The sequence below is a fragment of the Micromys minutus genome (assembly GCF_963924665.1).
Source record: "Micromys minutus genome assembly, chromosome: 32".
Taxonomy (NCBI): domain Eukaryota; kingdom Metazoa; phylum Chordata; class Mammalia; order Rodentia; family Muridae; genus Micromys; species Micromys minutus.
This window is the reverse complement of record NC_137967.1, coordinates 6,217,381-6,238,666: the sequence shown is the minus strand read 5'-3', so window position 1 is coordinate 6,238,666 and position 21,286 is coordinate 6,217,381. Positions and strand designations below refer to the sequence as shown.

The following is a 21,286-nucleotide window of genomic DNA, read 5'->3' as shown; positions in this document are numbered from 1 at the left end:
GCCCTGGGGTAAAACTTGCAGCCGGAAGCTACAAAGAGGGCATTGAAGAGGAAGGGGAGGACCCAGAGACCGCAAGTCCTGGTTCCTGAGGGAATGAGGGGGCTCAATCCTCTATTCTAGATTGGGAGCCCCTGATCCCTCTGTCCTGTGTGGGGAGGAAAAGTAGGGTCAAGTGGAAGGGGAGGGAACTGAGAAGACATAAGCCCCCATCTGCCCTGAGGGGTGGTAGAAAACGGAAACTCCTTTAGAGGGACATTTGGGGACCTAATAAAACTGATGTGAAACTATCAAAGTGTGAGTCGTCAAGAGCTGATTTGGAGAAAAGCAGGCTGGTGCGGGGGACATGGTCCGATGTCGTAGCCTCATTCCTCCGTTGTACAGGGATGGGAACAAGATAAATGGGTCCCTACCTAGGAGATAGCCATGGCTTAACGTCTAGAAATGGGTGTGTGGGGTAATAGGATGAACAAAGCTTACCTGCTCCTCACCCACCTATGTCCCAGGCAGTATCTCTCCTCCGGTCTCTCAACAGCCCGGTCACTAGAGACAGCACACATAGCTCTACCCATCTCTGTATTTTATTTTTTGTATTTGCTTTTTTTGGAAACACAGGGTCTCATGTAGCCCAAGCTAGCCTTAAACTCATGACCCTCCAGCCTCAGACCTCTTGGGTGTTGGGGAGGCAGACCTCTGTTGTCACATCAAAAGATGGCAGAACATTTTGTGCTTGCCTGTTGAGAAGGTGTTTCCCACTACTGGGGAAATGAGGCAGGAGGCCCAGAAGTGTCACTCTGTCCTCCGCTTCCCCAGACACCATCGTCTTGCTGCTAAGACGCTTATGCCATAAGGTCCAACGGAGGTGGGGTGACTTCTCACTGTGTCTGAAATGAGGATGTAGGAAAGTCTCCTCGAGCTTTTTGAGATCCTGTCTGTCCTGGGCAGAGGCCTTTGACTAGGAATGTGGACTCTCTGTTCACACCTACTCAAGTCCTTTTTCCTAGAGGGGGCTGGTGTTATGCCCCCCACTGCTCCTTTACTGTTGGAAAGTCTAATGCTAGAGACTAGGAGTGTAAAAACCACAGGAAAGTGTGACACAACTCTTCCCTCAGCCACATGCCCCTTTCAGTTAATTCACACCCTAGTATGATTAGCCCACCTCCCACCTCTGCACCCCCTCAAGTCCCTCCCTAAGATCTTCCAGGAAACCAGTTGTCTTCAACTGTGGAGGACATGTGACAACAGTCTAAACCACTACCGAGACCACGAGGATAGACACCCCCAGAGCAGCCAGCAAGTGAAGACTTCAGCAGGGCCCTCCCCCCACCACACAGGAGGAGAAGAGCCATTCTGACAGGGGAGGGGAAGCCACTCAGGAAGGGAGTGTGAGAAGAACCCAACCAGACACCAGAGCCAACAGTCCAGGTCATCTGTGTCCTCATCCCCTAAGAAGTAGAAACCCAAAGCTGTGTCCATGGAGCCCTGCCGGTCCCTGGCCCTGCTTGCTGGCTCTCTGGGCCTGACTTCTTCTCTGATCGCTCTGAGCACTGACTTCTGGATAGTGGCCATGGGTCCCAAGTTCTCTGCCCACTCTGGCCTCTGGCCAACACACCAAGGGATTCAAGTAGCAGGTAAGGGGGTAATGGGCTCTTTGGTGGTGGGAATGTCTAGTGGGGGGGACAGACACCCAGAAACATCATCTTGCATTAGGTTATATCCACGTGACACAGAGCTTCTGTATCCTGGCCGTCCTGTGGGGCCTGGTGTCCGTGAGCTTCCTGCTTCTCTCTTGCATCCCAGCCCTGTCTGCTCCTGGCCGTGGCCCTCTGGTCTCAACTGTCATGGCGTTTGCTGCAGGTATGAATAGGACCTGGGCTGCACGGGGACACCTTGGGCTGGCGAAGCCTGCGGTGGCCAAGCCAGCTCAGATGTCTCTTGTTCTTGTCCCCAGCTCTCTCCCTAATAGTGGCCATGGCAGTATACACCAGCGAGAGATGGGCCCAGAGTCCATCTCCCCAGGTCCAGACATTCTTCGGCTGGTCCTTCTACCTAGGCTGGGTCTCCTTTATCCTCTTCCTCTGTGCAGGTGACTACTCGACCCACTTCCCTGGGGGAGGGTCATGATGGGGGCTGGGGCAGGGCACTCACGTACTTAATATCCCCCTCCCCACTGTGTCTCCACGCCAGGCTGCCTGAGCCTGGGTGCTCACTGCAGAACCCGACGGGCCGAGTATGAAACCCTGTGAGCGGGAGACAAGGGCGTCAGGGTCAGTAGGATGCTTGGAGCCTTGCCCTCTCAGAAGCCACAAGGAGAATGCAGAATTCTGTTTCTGTCCCTCCCACCTTGCCTTATCCTTCGCTGGTTTCCTCACACGCTCAATTAAAAAAAAAAAAAAAAAAAAAAAAAAGTGCTGAGATCTCACTGTTCCAAGATCAGTGTAGCCAAGACAAAGACCAAGCCAGGCTTCTCATCCCAGTTACCCTGGTGGCAGGAGCAAGGAGCTTCACAACAAGTCTGCCTGGGCAACATAGTGAGTTCAAGGCTGGCCAAGGCAACATAGTGAGACCTGCCTCAAGGCACAACGCTGTAAAGAGGGCCGGGGTTAGAGCTCAGTTATCGAGACTTGCTGAGCATGAATGGGGTCCAAGTTGCATCCCCAGCACCTAAGTCAACCGTATGCAAGCTTATGGTGGGTGACACAGGAACTGTCAGGGAGGGTGAGAGCCTGCCTACCTGCGGCACGTTCTGCAGTGTGCACATAAGCCCTCTGAGCCTCTCCCGTCTTCAGTGTCTTTCTTTCTCATGGTTTCTAGCCTCCTCTTTTCTTTGCCAAATGATCCCTCTTTTACTAGATTCTCTATCTATCTATCTATCTATGTATCTATCTATCTCTCTTTCTGTGGGTCCACTCAGGGGACGGTGACATGCATCATACCCAAGCCCTAACCACCAGCCGGATGACAGCCACAGCCTGAGGATGTGGGAGAAAACCTAAGCCCGGGCATGTCATTTTTACCAGATGTGACATTCAGCAGCTATTGTTTGGGTTAAGCACAGAACGAACTGCAGAGCCTCCTGCCAGCTAAGGCAGACCCTCGACCACCTAGCTACACCCTCACTTCGCAGGACCAGAGCCCTGCCCCTTTGTTTGTCTCGCACTGGGGACACATATACTTTTTGAGACAAGGATTCGATCACTGCCCAGGCAGTCCTTGAGTTCACAGCAATCCTGCTAGGCCAGCATCTCAACAAGTAGGATTGTAAACATTCCTTAGCACAGGAACAGTACTCTCCAGGCAGGGATGCCCGAAGACAGAGATGCAGGAAGGAGATGGGGGAGGGAGGATTTGTGCCTAGAATGTGGAATGTAGGGGTGGTGGGAATTTATGACAGAGAAGCAGAGGAACTGGGACCTTTATTGCCACAACTAACTTTCTCCTAAGGATGGTGGCAAATTGGGCAATAACTGTGAGCAGGGAGAAGTGTCCCCAGTGTGAGACGGGTCTCCCAAAAAGCAGCTAGGAAGGGACAGAGCTTGGAGTCAGAGGCCCAAAGGAAGCAAGGAGAGGCTCTGGTCTGACGAAGGGAGACTGGCAGAGCCATAACAGGTTTGATGGAAGCCCATGATCTTGGTGGCCATGTGGTTGAGTGGCCATGGAGGAGAGCCAGGAGGAGCATCTGAGGTCCCCATCTGGGGATCAGATGAGGAACCTGGGGCTAGAAGTGGCATTTTGGGTGCTTTCTCAGATGGCAGAGTCGCTGTCCTTCCGGAGAGGAAGGCTCTACTGGAAAGAAGCATTGAAGGAGGTCAGCATTTACAGGGGAGAGAAATGACCTCACTTCTCCCGACTTCTTGGGAGAAGCAAGGTCATAGACAGAGAACTGGGAACCAGGAGAGCTTATGAGATGCCTCGATGGTTAAGGGAAGAGAAGCTTCTAGAACGTCTTAGTCATGCTAACAGTAATTGCAGCTTTGGTGCTCCCCCCTTCCTCCTCCTGCTCCTTCGCTGTCCTGAAACTCACATGCAGATGAAGCCGACTCGAAACTGAAGGCAATCCTGCGTCATCCTCCCAGGATGATCCTGCTAGGACTACAGACAAGCAACCAAGCCTCCCTCCCAAACTTGCTTTCTGAGCTGTCATTCTGTTAAGACAGCCTCTGGAGCTAGGCTGTGTTAAGACCTCGGTTCCCAGTACCTACATTAGGGTAGCTCAACGCCAAAGGACTGTCAGTTCCAACATACATACACACACACACACACACACACACACACACACACACACACACACAGCACACACACACACACTCACACACACACACCACACACACACACACACAAATACACACATACACACAACACACACACAGCACACACACACACACTCACACACACACTCAAACACACACTCACACAACACACACACTCTCACACACTGATACACACACACACAACAAACACACACTCTCTCCCTCACACACACACATACACACACACACTCAAACACATCACATAATTAAAAATAATGAAAGTAAATTCTATGGAATAGAGATGATTTGGTGGTTAAGAGCACAGACTGCTCTTTCAGAAGTCCCTGAGTTCAAATCCCAGCAACCACATGGTGGCTCACAACCATCTGTGATGGGATCCAACGCCCCCTTCAGGTGTGCTTGGCTGAAAGAAAGCAACAGTGCACTCACATAAAATAAATTAATTAATTTTAAAAAAATCTAAGGATAAAATTCAAATTTAATTAAAAATAAAATTCTTAAATAAAAATTTTAAAAGAGAAGCTGGGCTCGGGGGTGTACTCTCTGAGAGCCTGAGGCTGGAGGATCACTGTGAGTCTGAGGTTGAGACTCACTGAGAGCCAAACAGAACAGAACACAACAAAAGCTAGGAATGGTGGTGCAAGGCATGAATTCCAGGACCAGAGAGACAGAGACAGAAGAACCAGAGGTTCAGGGGCCACCTGGGCAGCTCAGATTGTTTGATCACACCATTAACAACAAAACAACAATCTTGATGGGTGTAGTGACATCTGTCCTTGATCCCAGCGCTTAGAAGGCAGAGGCAGGCAGGTCTTCGTGAGTTTGGGGACAGAAGAGTCTACAGAGTGAGTTCCGGGACAGCCAGGGCTACATAGTAAGACCTTGCCTCAGAAGCAAACAAACTTTACAGCAGAGTCAGAAAGGGGAGGGTATCCCTTTAAAAGGCTGGTAGGGGAGAGAGTTCTGGAATCTCAGCTGCCTCACAGAGAACCATCCTATCCTCCCTTCCCCTCAACCCTGTGGGCTCTCTGTCCCAGGGAACCAGGCTGTAAGTCATTTTTCTGGTTGGTGTGTGTGTATAGGGGTAGAGTTAGGGAAGGCACTGGGCCAACGAGGCCAACTTCCTCAACTGAGGAAGGAAATGCCTAGAAGTTAGTCACTGAGCTGCTAGGCATGAGGAGGGGGTGGGGGTGGGGACACTGGGAGAACTGAGTTTCTTAGAGGGGTCATACATAAGTTATTAGGCAACGTAGTTGAGGAAGAAGCCAGTAGCATGGGCTGATGGGATATTGGCTTTGAATTCACGACGAAGTGAAAAGTGACCTCAAGCTCCTTTTGTCCCTGTCCCTCAAGTGCTGGGATGACAGGCACACCCCACGGTGTGGCATACCCCACTGTGACTGGTTTACATTATGTTAGGGAATGTGCCCGGGCCTGTGTGCATCCTGGACAATCACTCTACTACTAAGCTCTGCTCCTAGCTCCTGTTTTCTTTTGTATTGTATTGTTATGTTTTGTTTTAATTGAGATAGGCTCCCACACTGTAGTCAACCTGGCCCAGAACTCATTATATGGCCCAGGCCTTGCTTCGGGCTTTTCATCTCTTGCTTCGGCCTCCTTGAGTCTAGGGCTCCAGGCAGCAAGTGGCTGGTTTTGGGGATCTTAAGGTTGCCAGGTAGGAGCGCTTGGGGTGGGAGGGAGGCCTTCTGACGTGGAAGATCTTCCTCCCAACGAGAGGTGTGAGCCGGTCCTACCTGTGATGTCCTTGGCAGCTGCCTCCTTGGCATGGGGGTGAAGAAGAGCCTTCAGACTGGAGGCAATTTGCTTAATCTCCTGAGCAGCATTCTCACAGTAATATCCACTTCCACCAACTACTGGATCCGACAGCAAGGGGAGCACAGTGGTCTGTGGCAGGAGTGTACCCACGGCAACTGCTCCAATATCCCCTGTCAGAGTGAGACCTTCACCTGCCTCTATATCAGACCACACTCCCCCCAGCTCCAGATGGGCCTTCCACCCCAGGCTCAGATCCCCAAGACCCTTTCTCCCCAGACCTGCCCTGCTGCCCCTCCTTGCTTCTAAAATGGAGGCCGATGAGTTCTACATGCCCATGCCATGTGTGTGGCCGGGCAAGGGTGCTCTTTCATGGCAGCAAAGCTTCTAGCTGACGCTACCCTGTCTCCCCAGACACCTTGGCAGTGACTGCGGCGTGCATGGTGCTGACAGTGGCCTTCAGTGTTGTAGCTTTGGGGACAGGGATAAGGATCCAGTGTCAAGAGGCTGAGTCACTCCGTAGCCAGAACACCATTGTCTTACTTTTTCTCAGCGGTGAGGAGGCATTCACCCTCGTGTAGGAGGGGTGGTGGTGGTAATTCTGAAGGAGTTGGGCTGAGAGAGGTTGACTGCATTGTTAGAAATGGGGACAGGATGGGGGGGGAGAGAAAGGGGGAGGACGCCTAATAGAGAGACTAGGAGTGGGGATGTTTCTGACTCTTTGCACCTGCTCTTAGGACTCTTTTCCTCCTACTGGGTTCTCTTGTCTATCCTCAATGGGCTTTTGCTTTGTCTCATCGTATCTTGTTTTGTCCCGTTTGGCTGTCCTCTCTTGGAGACCTGCTCTTTTCTAAAGAGGAGGAGTGGGTCTTGGGAAGAGGGGGAGGAGGTGAGGGAAGCTGGGAAAAGTCGAGGGAGGGGAAACTGTGGTCGGGATATACTGTATAAGGGAAGAATCTATTTTTAAGAAAAAAGAAAAAGGGGGGGGGGGGAAGAAGCCCACGAAGGTGGAGCCAAAGGGAAGCTGGGTGTGGTTTGATGAGTCAGAGATAAGGGCGGTTCTGGGGGGGGCTTGGGTTGCAGCCCCCTACCTGGTCACACTCACCTGACGGGATGGCATGACCCAGGGTTGCTGCTGCTGATTGCATTGGCCGTATACACTTCAAAGAATGCTTGGAAGTCAGAAGCCTTCTTCTCCTGGTCCTACTTTTTCGGATGGTTGGCTTTACCCTTCTCATTTATTGCGGGTAACCAGCAGGAGGGGAAGAGGGTGGAGATTACCCCTCTAGAGGACGACTCCCCTCCCCAGAAACTTCCCAGTCACCTATTCTTCCAGGAAAGCCCACAATGACTGCCAGGGACCTCCCTGTCCCCGCACTACAGCACACCCGGTAGAGAGCCTCCCGTCCCTAGTACCCCAGCAGGACAGGTCATCCGCCCCAAGGCCCACGGTCCTCCCCTGGCTCTGCACTCCCTTCCTGCCAGGCTTCTGCTTTCTGCTTGCCGACATGATCATGCAGAGCACCGAAGCCATCAGCGGGTTCCCAGTGTGCCTGTGAGCGCGGCCTGCCTGGGGCAGAATAAAGGAATGGCTTTTAGCGTCCTCCCTGAGTGCTTTTCTGCGGGACGTGGAGACATAAGTTTGAAGACTACAGGGCTTGTAGGGAGTTAAGGAGGTCAGAAGGAACGTGGGAGGGTAGGAGCGGCGACGTGAACCTTGGAACGAGGTGTGTACCCGGGGATTTGCAGGAGACGCGGAAGCAGGGAGAGGGTGTGGGGAGAAGCCAACACCCGATGGTCCTAGGGGGCAGAGCAGGGGTGCGAGGACGAGCGGACATGGGGAATTCATAGAGGACGCGGACACAGGGAGAGGGTATGGGGCTCGGGAGAGTCATAAAGGACGTGAGGAGGAGGTGGGAGCGAGAGGACACGGGGAAGGAAAGTAGATGCTAGGACAAGGAGGGAATTTGCAGAAAGAATGCGGAGGCAAACAAGCAAAGGCAGCCTTTGGGGGCGAGGCACAGTGTGCGCGTGGGAACACGGACATGGGGACTTGGAGTGCTGAGAAAGGAGGACCCTAGAAGCGAACTGCGGATCTGGGGACGACAGGAGTTGCGGGGAGCAGATTAGGACGAACAAACAAACGCTAAGCAAACTCCACTCCCAGCAATGCCCTTTCCCCTACTTCTCTGCAACGCCCCCTCCACCCGGCGGCCCGCCCTGGATCCCGCCTCTCTCCCCGAATTCCGCTTCCTATTGGCTTTCTCTGAGTTGTGCGGCAGTAGATTGGTCGGCGTTGCAGCGCGCAGGCGCAGAGACAGGTATGGGGCGGAGTGTGCGGATGTCGGGAAAAGGCTCAACCTGACCCGGCCGGAGACTGCTGCTGGAAGATGGCGGAGCTGCGTGCGCTCGTGGCTGTCAAGAGGGTCATCGACTTCGCTGTGAAGGTGACTTTCCCCACCCCCACTAGGTCCCAGCACCCTGAGACCGCAGCTGTGAACGCCCAAGATCAGGAGCGTACCCCACATAAGAGAACCTTTCAAATGTCAATTTCTATTGCCCTTTGACCTCCGCGTTAGTCAGATCTGGAGCAAAAAGCAAGGGCTGTGAGTTTTTGACAGCCAGACCCTTCTGAGGTCACGACCCTCTTTCCCTCTCTCCCAGTCCCTTGATATACTGTGGGCTGGAGGAGTCATAGTCCCTAGTTAGCACGTGGAGAAACTGAGGCACAAAGAAGTCACTTAGCAAGAGAGAAGCAGACGTCTATGTGGGGCCTGCGATTCCATCCCTACAGGCTGCACTGTCTGCTCTACAAGTACAGCCACATGGGGAGCCATCTGGTTCCACGGGACTCAGAAACTGCCTCACCCACATAGCCATGGGATGCTTGAAGAGATTTTTTTTATCTAGAAAGGATAGGAGACCCGTGCTTGTTTGAAAAGCAGTTTCAAAGGTGCTAGCTTGACCAAGACAGCGGAGTGTCTGGCATCTCACTGCCCATGAGCGGTTTGAGGGAAGCACCCCTGAGGACCTGGTTTCTCCCCAAAGAGAAGCCACTGTAGCCAGCATTGAATCACTGGGTTCCCAGGCCAGTCTCTCCATGTTTGGCTCACCTGGACTGAAAAAGATGGTGGCAAGGCATGCGTGTCCGTCTCCATCGTCCTGAACTCCCCCTCTGTGTCCCTCAAATTTCCTAGCGTAAGGAGGATGCACCCAAGAGACCTCCGAGACAGGTTAAAAACTGGCTATAACATTTATTTTAATATGGCCATCCACACACCCCACCTGAGGGAGGAGACGGGAGACAGACTCAGATAACATCCATGACACAGACAGCAGAGACAGAAGTGGTACAAAGCACCAGCAGACACAGTTCCTGTACAGAGATCGATCCCTTTGTACGTCTCCTGTACCCTTAATCAAACAGGCTGGACGAGGAAACAGAGGCCTGTCGAGACCTGTTGCCAGGTTCCCTCCTCTCCCCCTCCCCCAAAGCTGGGTAAGCAGCAAGAGTCGGGAGTCCTGCAAAGTCTGGCTTTCTGCCTGTTCGCTAGAGAAAAAACAGGTTGGCTTGAGGTTGTTTCTAACAGCCTGTAACAGAGATGGTGCTTCCAGACTTATTGGGATAAATGTGGGTTCCTGGGAAACTCAGCCACCATTTATTTATTTATTTATTTATTTATTTATTTATTTATTTATTTATTTATTTATGTGTGTGTTGGTGGGAATCAAACCCATGACCTTCCAAATGCTAGGCCAGGCCAGTACCACTGGGCTACAGCTCCCGTCTTTTTCCATTTTATTTTTAAAATTATTATTTTTGTTATTCTAGACAGTACATTTTTATTTAATTTAAATTTCTAAAATTATTTGCTATGTCTTTTTAATCTTATGTGCCTTGGTGTTTTGCCTGGATGCATGCGTGTCCGAAGGTGTCGAGTACCCTGGAACTGGAGTTTACAGACAGTTGTGAGCCGACATGTCTGTAGCCCAGGTCCTCTGGAAGTTCCCACTGAGCCATCTTTCCAGTTCCCAGTCCTGTCTTTTAATTATGCCTGCGTGTGTGGACATGCACCTAGAAGTATAGGTACCCCTGAAAGCTGGAATGAGCTTCAGAGCCACTGAAGCTACAGTTAGAGGTGATCCTCAGCTGCCTGATGGGTGTGTTGGGAACTGAACCTGGGTCCTTTAAAAGAACACCAAGTGTCCTTAACTACTGAGCTATCTCCCCATCCCCTAGAGATAGTCTCATTTAGTCCAGGTTGACCTGGAACGCACTAGGAGGTCGAAGGTGACCTTGAACCCTGATTCTCCTGCCTCTGCATCTTGAGTGATGGGATTACAAGTGTGTGCTATCGATCCTGGGTCTCTGCATCTTATTCTGAGGTGTTTAAATGCCCGGGCTGGCCTCAGACATCTGGCTTTCATGCTGGGCCTGCACCATCACAGTTTACCACCTTGAATGAGCTCTAATCCCAGCACCTCCTAGTGCAAAGCCTCGCCCGTGGTCATCTAGGCTGTGCTCCCATATGAACCAAGAGTTTAAAGGTAAACACAGCATGGTGTCAACCACTCCCCCTTCCTTGGGGTCAGTGGCATTTCCCTTGCACACTGTGCAGGGTTTCCTGCTTGTCATTCACTGTCTGATACGTCCCTCTTCAAGAAAGGCAGTGAGTCAGACCTTGCTAGCCTGACTCTTGATACCATCTTTTGATCATCTGGTCACTTGGCCAGACTCGGGTACCATCTTTTCTCCTGACACCCAATGTCAGAACCAACTGTCAGTTCTCAGCCCTAATCCTACTAATACACCACTGTTTCCTTTCCAGCCCCAGGCCCTATCCGTTTAACCCCTGTCTCACCTATAACCTAGCTGCAGCCTCCCCTGAGATCTTGGGCTCTCTCTCCAGCACTTTCTCATCCAGCCTTGGGGACTTCGTACAGGAAGGGCTGACCTTGTCTTGGCTCCCCTTCACTCTCCACACAAAGTCCCACCTCCTTAGGCTGGCTTCGGGGACCCTTGGTTATTTGGCACAGCCACCCATGTCCCTCCTGGGACCTTTTCTTCCCACGTCTGCTCCCGGACCTCCCGCCTGTGTTCTGTGTCAACTGATTCCTTTCCTTTGATGTCCTTTCTGCGGTACTCTCCGCGTCTGTTTCCTGTCTTGACAGTTGTAATCAACTGACGCCGACATTGAGTGAACCTCCTCTCTCCTGAGGGACCCCCAATCTTGTCCATAGCATATCGCAGTCCAATGTTTACCCCAATGTGCCACCTACACCCCCATTTCCAGCTCCTTGCAAACTGAACCGGCCGGGTCTCATTCATTCACCTCAGTGTTCCTGGTATCGCCCGGTTCCTCGTGGCTTTTGTTCTAGGATCACCTTTTCTGAGGCCTTCTGTGATCCACTGCGGAACATCCACGGTGCTCAGAGGCCCTACCCTTCCACCCCATCCTCCCACCACATAACCACTGTCACTCTTTCACTGATCTGGGATGTGAGATAGCCTCGCACACCATCAGAATGGCTCATCCCTCCGATAAAATGGCCCTTAATTATGTTTGTTTTGTATGTAGGAGTGTTTGCCTGTAAACTTGCTGTGTGCAGTATTCGCTCGCACTGCTCTTGGAGGCCAGGGGAGGGCATCTGATCTCCTGGCACTGAAGTTACAGATGGTTGGGAACCGCCACGTGAATGATGGGAACCAGACCGCGGTGAATGCTGGGAACCGGACCGCGGTGAATGCTGGGAACCGGACCGCGGTGAATGCTGGGAACTGGACCGCGGTTCGGTGCAAGTGCAGCCAATGCTCTTAGCCTCTGAGCCTCACTCTCTTCCTCTTGACAGTAGTGCTTATGGCAGTGCCTACTTTATGAGGGTCAATAATATTGATTTGTTTATTTATTTATATTTATTTGGGGTGGGCCATGCACCTGCCACAGCACTTCTGTGGAGACCGGAAGCCAACTCAAGGGAGTGGGCTCTCTTCCTCCACTGTGTGAGTCTCAGAGATAAAATTCAGGATAAAAGACTTGGCGGCAAACACCTTTATCTACCAAACCATTTCAGTGGCTCAGAAGTGTAGCCCAGATAGATTTGGAACTCCTACCTGCGCCTCTTCGGCACATTCTGCTAGCAAGTACCGCCATGGTTGATTGTTGGATTTAGGTTACCTAAATCCTTGGAACGGTGCCTGGTTTTTGGTGAGAGCTGTTAATGATTTGGGTGGTGGGTGACGGAAGTCTCTTTAGCAGCTCCCTTAAAACATAACCGGTGCTTGCACAGACAGGGAGAAAGAAGGTATTAATAGGCATTTGGCAGCTCAGTGAGGTGCTTGTTTCTGGCCAGGAATGCATTTTCCATGAGGGCTAGCCCTCTGATTTAAGAAAGGCTGGAGGATAATCTGAGGCCCAGAATAGAACCTTCCAACCCAGGGAGCTTGTGTCCACCTATGATTGGCCACCCCACCCCTTTTGTGCTGAAGGAAACACTGGTTCCCACACCTTCACTACCTCTCTTTTGCTCCCCAGCCTCAGACTTTCGTGTTACTCCCAGGAGACCTATATTTGCTCAGTGCTCTGACCCCACAGTAGCCAGTGTGTGATCTCCCATCAGGCCTCGCTGCTCTGCTTGTTCTGTGCCCTACAGGTGCCCTTTCCCATCAATCTCTGTGAAGAGCGGGGCACAGACCCAAAGGGAAGTCTGTGCACTGTGTCAAGGGTCCAGGAAACTGCATTTAAAAACCCTCTTTAAAAAAAAAATGTGTGTGTGTGTGTGTGTACACATGTATGTACATGTACAAGCAAGCACGAAGGTGTGTGCACATGGACCATGGGCTTAGGTCAGAGGACAGTTTGAAGGAATCATTCCTCTCCTTTCAACATTGAGATTCTGGGGATCAGAGTCAGGGTATCAGGCGTGGCAGCCCGCCACCTTTACCCACTGGGTCTGTTTCCGTAATGTGTTTAGTTATTTTATATCTTTAGTTGGTTTTGTTTTGTTTGAGACAGTGTTTTATATGTGTGTCCTACACTGGCCCTGAACTAATCCTGCCCCTCACTCCCAAATGCTCGGATTATAGGTGTGCACCCCCCGCATTCTGCTAATAGAAACCCCTCGCTCCACGACCCCATCTACCCAGGAAGCCTACTCACGAACACCAAAAGTTCAAGCCCATCCTGGGCTACAGTGAATCCAAAGCCCACACTAAGCAATGCACTAAGACCCCATCTCAAAATTAAACAGGGGAATGCATTGCTGGTGGTGTGGTTCAGTGAATCAACAGGCTCCGAGTCAGACCCCTTAAAAGGAAGAAGGGAGAGTTCATTCAGGCTACACCAGAGAGGCAGGTGCATCGAGAGGAGGGAAGCTTTTCTATTGGCCCACAATGCTACGTGGAAGCGTTCTTAGCCTTTGGGTTGATGGAAGCTAGTGGTCTGCCACGTTAATAGGTTCTAAATGCCTTTATCCGTTAACCATAGACGTTAGTTTAGACACAGAGGAGGGCCAAGACTAAATTAGAACTAGCCCAAGGTGAGGTAGTTAGCCTCTGAACCTACGTGACAATATCTTCACAGTTCTGATATTCTGGGCAAAGCTTCCAAGACAGTCTCCTCTGTTCCCACCTCCCTGGGTGATGGTGGGTTGGCACTTGGTTTCTCTGGGCCTCAGTTGCTTCAACATTGCAATAACCGTGACCGCGCTCCCTGGCTTATAGGACAGACTACAAGAATCCAGGCTTGGATTAGAATTTGATCTTGGGACAGAGCTGCCTGCAGGAACAAAGCTTAAGATGCTGAACAGAGCTCTGCCCCGGGTCTAAAATAGAAGCAAGAGAGGGCTGGAGATGCCACTCAGTGGTGGGGTGCTTGCTGGCACGGCTGGGCTGAAACCTCAGTTCTGCCACAAAGAAAAATAAGACATCACTATGGATGTGCCAGCCATTGCGTTCTGACCCCCCAAGCAGATGAGAACATGTCGGTCCCACTAAGCAGGTGACCTGGCAGATGGATTTCCTTGCCCCCCTTTTTCTAGGGGGCAAGTCCTGAGGTCAGTCCTGGGCCTCCCTCCTCTCAGCAGCACAGGCCTTTTCTGCAGAGGGAGTCTCCTCCCTGTCTTAAAGAGGAAATTCATGTAATGCCTTTTTGTCTGCTTTACAGTAGAATCTGATAGCCCAAGTTGGACTAAAATTTCTTATGTAGCCAAGGATGACCTTAAACTTATGGAATTACAGGTTCATATCACCATGCTTGAATTACCTAATGCTGGGGGCAGGACCCAGAGTTTCTTGCATACCAGGAAAGTACCAACTAGGCAACCTCCTCAGCCCTGCTTGAATTTTATTTTATTTTTAGAGATTTATTTATTTATTTCATCTATGTGGGTACATTGTCGCTGTCTTCAGACACACCAGAAATGGGTATCAGATCCCATTACAGATGGTTGTGAGCCACCATGTGGTTGCTGGGAATTGAACACAGGACCTCTGGAAGAATAGTCAGTGCCCTTAACTGCTGAGCCATTTCTCCAGCCCCTTTATTTTATTTTTAAAGATTTATATATTTATTTGTTTGTTTGTTTGTTTGTTTGTTATGCATGCAGTACACTGTAGCTGTCTTCATACACACCAGAAGAGGGCATCAGATCTCATTACAGATGGTTGTGAGCCACCATGTGGTTGTTGGGAATTGAACTCAGAACCTTTGGAAGAGAAGTCAGTGCTCTTAACCACCGAGCCATCTCTCCAGCCCTATTTTATTTTTTAAGGCAAAGTTTTTTTGTTTTAATTTTCTGTGCTGCTGTGTCTCTGGCATGGGCAGGTGCCCTGGGGCTTTGGCTGTGACCTTATAAGGCAGTTCTCACTGGCCTGTTGAGTATCTGCACAGCTCGTGATATGCAGGGCAGTTCAAAACCATGTCCGTTATCCGTACGCGCTTGACAATCACAACTCTAAGGCTAGCATGGGCCACGGAGTACGTTCAAGGCCAGTAGTGGCAAATTTGTAAGTCCCTGTCTCAAAGTAGAAAAGAGATAACTGTAGTGTAGCTAGCTGGTAGGACATCCATCTGAAACCGTGAGGGGCTGGGGCCGTGCCTCAGTAGGGAAGCTTCTGCTAGAGCCCCCAGTGAGAAGCTGGGAGTGTGGCTCACAGGTAGAGCCCCTGTCTCACGGCAACAGTTCAGTGCTTCTGGCCTTTCTACCATAAAGCCACTTTGCTCTACCCTAGCCACACTGGCTTCCTCTGACTCTGCCCTACCCTCCCAACTCCTTTCCACCTCAGGGTCTTAGCGCCTGCCACGGATCTCCCTGGAATATCACTCCTCACACTTTATCTGCTCAACTCCAGTCCTTGTTCAGATCTTAGCCTACGGGAGCTTATCCAGTTGAGCTCTTCCCTAACAGCTCCGAAACTCCTCGAAATCATCAGATAGTAACATCGGTGGCTGCCGGACTGTGCCACCTTCTGCCAGGCCCTGCAGCTCAAAGCCTGCTTCCTCCCGTGTGCGTGGGAGGTGGTAAGAGCTGGTTCTCTGAGGCTAGATTAGCCATGGTGATAAGTATGGTGGCTCAGAGCAGGACTCCTACCTGGCGACCCTCCATTCATGGTGGGTGACAGTAACGTCTCCGTGTACTTCTTCAGAGCATCGGGAGCAAGGTGCGACTGGTGACACAAACCTGAAGCCCCAGAGGCGTGGATGTGTGGGTCGATCTCCACACACATACCACGGCACACAAAGGCACACACAAGCTCACAATGATACTCTTTAAAGTCTTCTTTAATTATATGTGTCTGTGTCCATGTGAGTACAGAACATGGAACTCCGGGAGAACAGCAAGTCTGAGTCTCAAAAACACACGAGTGTAATAAGCCAGTTCTCCCCTGGGCCTCTGAAGGGGAGCAGCCTGCCCACATCCTGAGTTTGATTTGAGCGTATCTCACTACTTGGCCAGCCATCAAGCTTTCTGAACTTCACACCTCAGCCACCCTAGTGTTAGGTTCCAGATGTGTGCAGCCACACTTGGCTGTTGGATGCACTTGTTTGGATAGGTGTTACTCGGACTGCAGCACACAGGACGTCCTCCCATAAACACGTACACACGCCAAGAGTAGACAGGGTGTCCAAACAACCGTGCCAAGTGTCCCGGCTGCTTAGTAAAACCTGAATGAGAAGTGAGAGGTGGTCTGGCACCACGTGTGACCCTATACAAGAAGGTCTTGGCCCTTGGTGGACCTCTGCGGACGTAGCTGTGTAAGGGTCAGCACTAAGGCCCTGAGGGCCTTAACCCCCTCCCTCATTCCATGCCTTGCCTGTCCACTACACAGATCCGGGTAAAGCCTGACAAGTCTGGAGTGGTGACGGACGGAGTGAAGCACTCCATGAACCCCTTCTGTGAGATCGCAGTGGAAGAGGCTGTACGCCTCAAGGAGAAGAAGCTGGTGAAGGAGATCATTGCTGTCAGCTGTGGCCCCTCACAGTGCCAGGTGCTTAGGGACCCTGAGTGGGAGTGAAGAGTCCGTGTGACTCCCGCAACTCCTGGGTCTGAGGGAGGAGGGCTGGGCCCTGGACCTGAGTCACTAACATGATAAATGTCTAGTTAACTGCTCTGCCCTCTTCAGGAGACCATCCGAACTGCTCTGGCCATGGGTGCAGACCGAGGCATCCACGTGGAGGTGCCAGGGGCACAGGCAGAAAGCTTAGGCCCCCTGCAGGTGGCCCGGGTCCTGGCCAAGTTGGCTGAAAAGGAGAAGGTGGACCTTTTGTTCCTGGGCAAGCAGGTTGGTGTGCCAGGCCTTCTGTTACCCACCCGTCACCCTGCTTAGGACGGGTGTGAGACCACACCGTAGCAGGCTCAGGCCCAGCAATTTCCACAACCCAGGTCAAGTAGCAAGGGACCCCACGTTCTCCACCGACAGAGCATGAGGCGGTAACACAGGCCACTGTGAGTGTCAGAAAGATGCTTTGGGCCAAGTTTGGCGTCCAAGAATCTGTGATTTAGGCTCATGTGGGTGAAACAGGGGCCTGGCCCAAACCAGACTTAGTGCAAGGGCAGTAACAGGTTAAGAACATGTTGAGTCTGGCTTGATAACTGTGTGTTTGGGGTGGGACTGGGGACAACCAGAGGACTCCCTGGTACCAGGTGCCGGCAGCCTGGCATTTAGCAGCTCCGGGAATACCAGGACTTACTCATGTTTCAGCTTGAGTCCTGTGCCCATCCCGGGAACCAACGCATGGAGTCAGGAGGGGAGAGTGGATAGAATGTTCGTACTGGCTTTGCTTCTGTTCCTCTGGGTCTCTGCTGGGCCGGCACGGGTCCTGGCTGCCTTGGACTGTACTCAAGTCAAAAGGGACTCGGCTACGCCATGTCCCTGCACACGTCACTGCTTATTCCCTTGGTCCCAGGGAGGAAATCATTCTAGACCCGGAATCGGCAATCTGTAGCTCCAGGCGACATCTGCTTTGCCAATGAAATTTATTGGTACTCCCATACATGTTCACTTACGTATCACCTGGAGCTTGGGAGCTATGTGACCTGCTTGAACAGCTTGCAAAGCCTAAAGTATTTCCTGTCTGCCTGCTGAGAACTCTTACTGATAAGTAGTCTAAATGGGCTGGCCTAAGTCCAGCCACTATCATAACTCCCTCCCCCTCTCCTCCCCCTCCCTCCCTCTCTCTCTCCCTGCTAGGCTATCGACGATGACTGTAACCAGACAGGTCAGATGACAGCAGGACTTCTGGACTGGCCGCAGGTGAGGCTGGGGTAAGGAGCGCCTGACCTCATCCTCCAAGCTCAGCTCCTCTCTGGGGCCTTTGCACCTGCTGTCTTCACTTCCTGGGGTGTTGTTTCCCCAACTCGCTTCTTGGCTTCTCAAGGCTGTGCTTCAGGTTTCTGCGCAAAGGAACCTTTCTTGCTCATACTGGATAGAGCGCTGATCTGAAGAGACTTGGAAGTTTGCCGGCAGAACTATCACGGTTTTTGTGACAGTTACTGAGACGTCAGGAACCTACAGTAAGCTGTGCACGCTGAAAGTGTGTGATTAGCAATGAGAGACCTTGTCTCAAAAAGTAAGGCAGAAGGCTGGCAAGATGGCTTAGTGGATAAAGGGGCTTGTGGCCAAACCTGATGATCTGAGTCCGATCCCCTGGACCCACATGGTGAGAGCACACTAACTCTCTCAAGGTGTACACACATACACACACACACACACACACTAAAGAAATGAGTAAATACATAAACAAAATTTTAAAATTCGATGGAGCAGGGGCCTGGAGAGGTGACTCAGTAGTTAAGAGCACAGACTGCTCTTCCAGAGGTCCTGAGTTCAAATCCCAGCAACCACATGGTGGCTCACAACCATCTGTGATGGGATCTGGCGCCCTCTTCTGGTGAGTCTGAGGACAGCTCCAGTGTACTCATATATAATCAATACATAAATCTTTAAAAAACAATTAGATGGAGCGTGATTGAGGAAGACACCCACTGTTGTCCTGCAGACGCCACGTGCTCCTGTATGCTCACACATGTACACAAACACAAAGCTCACAGCCTGGCACACTTTAACACAGGGTTTACCCATGAAATCACCAGAGTCACGACAGTGCACCTCAGATGTTTAGATTCAAACTAATTAGGCTATGGCTCAATGGCTCAGCAGGTAAAGGCACCTGCGACCAAGTCTGCCCACCCGAGTTCGATCCCAGAGGTGATTGGTAACTAACTCCTCCTCCTTCCTCCTCTGCCTCTTGAGTGCTGTGGTGACAGACATACACCCAGAGCCCCGCCCTGTTCACGGGGTACCAGGGATGGAGTCCAAGGCTTTGTGTATACCAGACAAGCGTACCGACTGAACATCCTCAGTCTTCAGCTTCCCGATTCTACAACGGGATTGAAACCGTGGTTCAGGTTCTTTAATGTTGAGGGCTGGAAGGATGGCTTGTCAGTTCAGAGCACTGACTGTACTTACAGAGGCCAGAACATGGTTCCACCTCGGACAGCTCACTGCCCGTGACTCCAGATCCAGGGGGTCCAGTCCCCTGTTCTGGGCCACTGTGGGCACTGTACTTACATGTAACACACATATATAAATCACATAAGTAAAATGATAAAAACATTTTTATTTACACACACGTGTGTGTGTGTGTGTGTGTGTGTGTGTGTGTGTGTGTGTGAGAGAGAGAGAGAGAGAGAGAGAGAGAGAGAGAGAGACCTTGGAGGCCAGAAGGTGGCATTGGATTCCCCAGCACTGGACTTAACAGATGGGTGTGAGCCGTTGCGTGGGTGCTGAAAATTGAACTCAGGTCCTCTGGGAAAGTAGTAAGTGCTCTTAACCAGTGAGCCATTTCTCTAGCTCCTAGATTTATTTTACTGTTAATTATGTATATGTGAGGGGTGTGGGGGTTGGAGGGGTTAAGATGGGGGTGGGAGGGGGTTTGTGCGCACATGGGCACGGGTACCTACAGAGGCCAGAAATGGACCTCAGATCCCTGGAGATGGAGCGCGAGTCAAGTGTGAGCCACCTGACACAGTTGCTGGGAACCAAACACAGGACCTCTGCAAGAGCAGCCAAGTGCTTCTAACCTCCAGGCCACCCCTCTAGCCCCCACGCCACATTTGGATGAAGCGAAGAGGAGCTTCCTTGGCTGCGCTGTGGCCACCCCTGGTTTTACACACCGCAGGACTCCTGTCGCTCTCTTTAGTCTCCTCAATTCAGTTCTCTGCGTGTGTGCTCAGCAGTGGCGCCCAAGGCCTGCTGCGTGTGTGCTCAGCAGTGGCGCCCAAGGCCTGCTCGGTGCCCGTTTGAATTTACTCTCCTCTGATGCTGTCCCTTTCAGGGTACATTCGCCTCTCAGGTGACACTGGAGGGGGACAAGGTAAAAGTGGAACGGGAAATCGACGGGGGTCTGGAGACCCTTCGCCTGAAGCTGCCAGCTGTGGTAACTGCTGACCTGAGGCTCAATGAACCTCGCTACGCCACACTGCCCAACATCATGGTGAGTGGTTGGGGGCAAGCCACCGGGACCTACTGTGGGCAGGACGTGGGTGATTGGATGACACAAGACGAGGGCACAGGGATACCTCTGCCAGTGGCAGAAGTTAACGGGCTAGTGGAGTAAGAGGGGTCACAGCTGGTGGGAAGTCTCTACATACAGCCGAAGGGTTTCTTCCTGACTTCCTAGGCAGTGGGGTTCACTAGATTATTCTGGGCAAATAGCAAGACTTCATCCAGTCTTGGCTCATGGTCATATCTGTGAGTTGGAAGTCATTTTTAGGCCACCTTGGAGAGAGCTAAGGTCTCTTGATCAACAAGAAGTTGATCCCAAATCCTCACGGCGAGCGGGATGCATTCTCTCGGTCAGCCTGACCAAGATGGTGTGTTTAGTGGGTTACCTTGGCCAATATGGAAGGTCAAGTGTGTCACCTTGGCTAGTAGGAGGGTTCAGTGGGTCAAGTCAGTCAATGGGAGGATTCAGTTGACCAGCTTAGCCAATGGGAGGATTCAGTTGACCAGCTTAGCCAATGGGAGGATTCAGTTGACCAGCTTAGCCAATGGGAGGATTCAGTTGATCAGCTTAGCCAATGGGAGGATTCAGTTGATCAGCTTAGCCAATGGGAGGATTCAGTTGATCAGTTTAGCCAATGGGAGGATTCAGTTGATCAGCTTAGCCAATGGGAGGATTCAGTTGATCAGCTTAGCCAATGGGAGGATTCAGTGGGTCAAGTCAGCCAGTGTGGAGGCTTCAGTAGGTCGGCTCAGCTGCAGTCTGTGGAGTCACTACAGAAGGGCTCTGTGAGGAGCTTAGGATGGGTCGATGAGGGGGATCGGCTGTAGTAGAGCCTCCTAGGGCATCCTAGCCTGAAGGGATAGACTACATCAGGTTTCGCTATGAGAAATCACGATCCTGGCCTGCAGAGAAGTCCCGAGGGATTCTGGTAACAGATATAGCTTTAAACATGAACCAGTCACCAGGAGGCGGTTGGGTCAGGCAGCGGCCTCACAGCCCCCTGATCCCTGATCCCTGTGTGCAGAAAGCCAAGAAGAAGAAGATTGAAGTGATCAAGGCCGGAGACCTGGGTGTGGACCTGACCTCCAAGGTCTCCGTGGTCAGTGTGGAGGAGCCCCCTCAGCGCTTAGCAGGAGTCAAGGTAGAGACCACAGAAGATCTGGTGGCCAAGCTGAAGGAGGTGGGGCGGATCTGAGACCCTCCCTGATGCTCTGCAATAAAACTGTGCCTTTCCAGTTA

The 21,286-nt window shown here is 51.6% G+C and overlaps 3 protein-coding genes across 3 annotated transcripts; all 3 read left to right on the top strand.

Moving 5' to 3' along the window:
• Nucleotides 1-1,471: 1,471 nt before the first annotated feature.
• On the top strand, nt 1,472-2,310 carry NKG7 (natural killer cell granule protein 7; the record flags this gene model as incomplete). The annotated part of the gene is made up of 4 exons (XM_080908619.1): nt 1,472-1,628; nt 1,708-1,854; nt 1,949-2,083; nt 2,185-2,310. The coding sequence occupies 4 exons, from the start codon at nt 1,472-1,474 to the stop codon at nt 2,241-2,243; spliced, it is 498 nt and encodes a 165-aa protein (XP_080764745.1). The 3' UTR covers nt 2,244-2,310.
• A 3,743-nt stretch (nt 2,311-6,053) lies between these two features.
• CLDND2 (claudin domain containing 2) lies at nt 6,054-7,600 on the top strand (the record flags this gene model as incomplete). Its single annotated transcript, XM_080909033.1, has 4 exons — nt 6,054-6,222; nt 6,456-6,596; nt 7,169-7,288; nt 7,527-7,600. The coding sequence occupies 4 exons, from the start codon at nt 6,054-6,056 to the stop codon at nt 7,598-7,600; spliced, it is 504 nt and encodes a 167-aa protein (XP_080765159.1).
• Nucleotides 7,601-8,372: 772 nt separating this feature from the next.
• Nucleotides 8,373-21,286, top strand: ETFB (electron transfer flavoprotein subunit beta). The gene is made up of 6 exons (XM_080909067.1): nt 8,373-8,488; nt 16,369-16,527; nt 16,663-16,821; nt 17,731-17,793; nt 19,877-20,035; nt 21,072-21,286. Exons 1-6 carry the CDS (start codon nt 8,432-8,434, stop codon nt 21,240-21,242), a joined length of 768 nt encoding a protein of 255 aa, XP_080765193.1. The 5' UTR covers nt 8,373-8,431; the 3' UTR covers nt 21,243-21,286.

What these genes read in the sequence shown, in the direction of transcription:
- ETFB (XM_080909067.1), top strand. Translation starts at nt 8,432, where the DNA reads ATGGCGGAGCTGCGTGCGCTCGTGGCTGTCAAGAGGGTCATCGACTTC. An exon ending in TTTTGTTCCTGGGCAAGCAG is followed by an intron (nt 16,822 to 17,730) that starts GTTGGTGTGCCA and finishes TCTCCCTGCTAG; the next exon opens with GCTATCGACGATGACTGTAA. An exon ending in GACTTCTGGACTGGCCGCAG is followed by an intron (nt 17,794 to 19,876) that starts GTGAGGCTGGGG and finishes TGTCCCTTTCAG; the next exon opens with GGTACATTCGCCTCTCAGGT.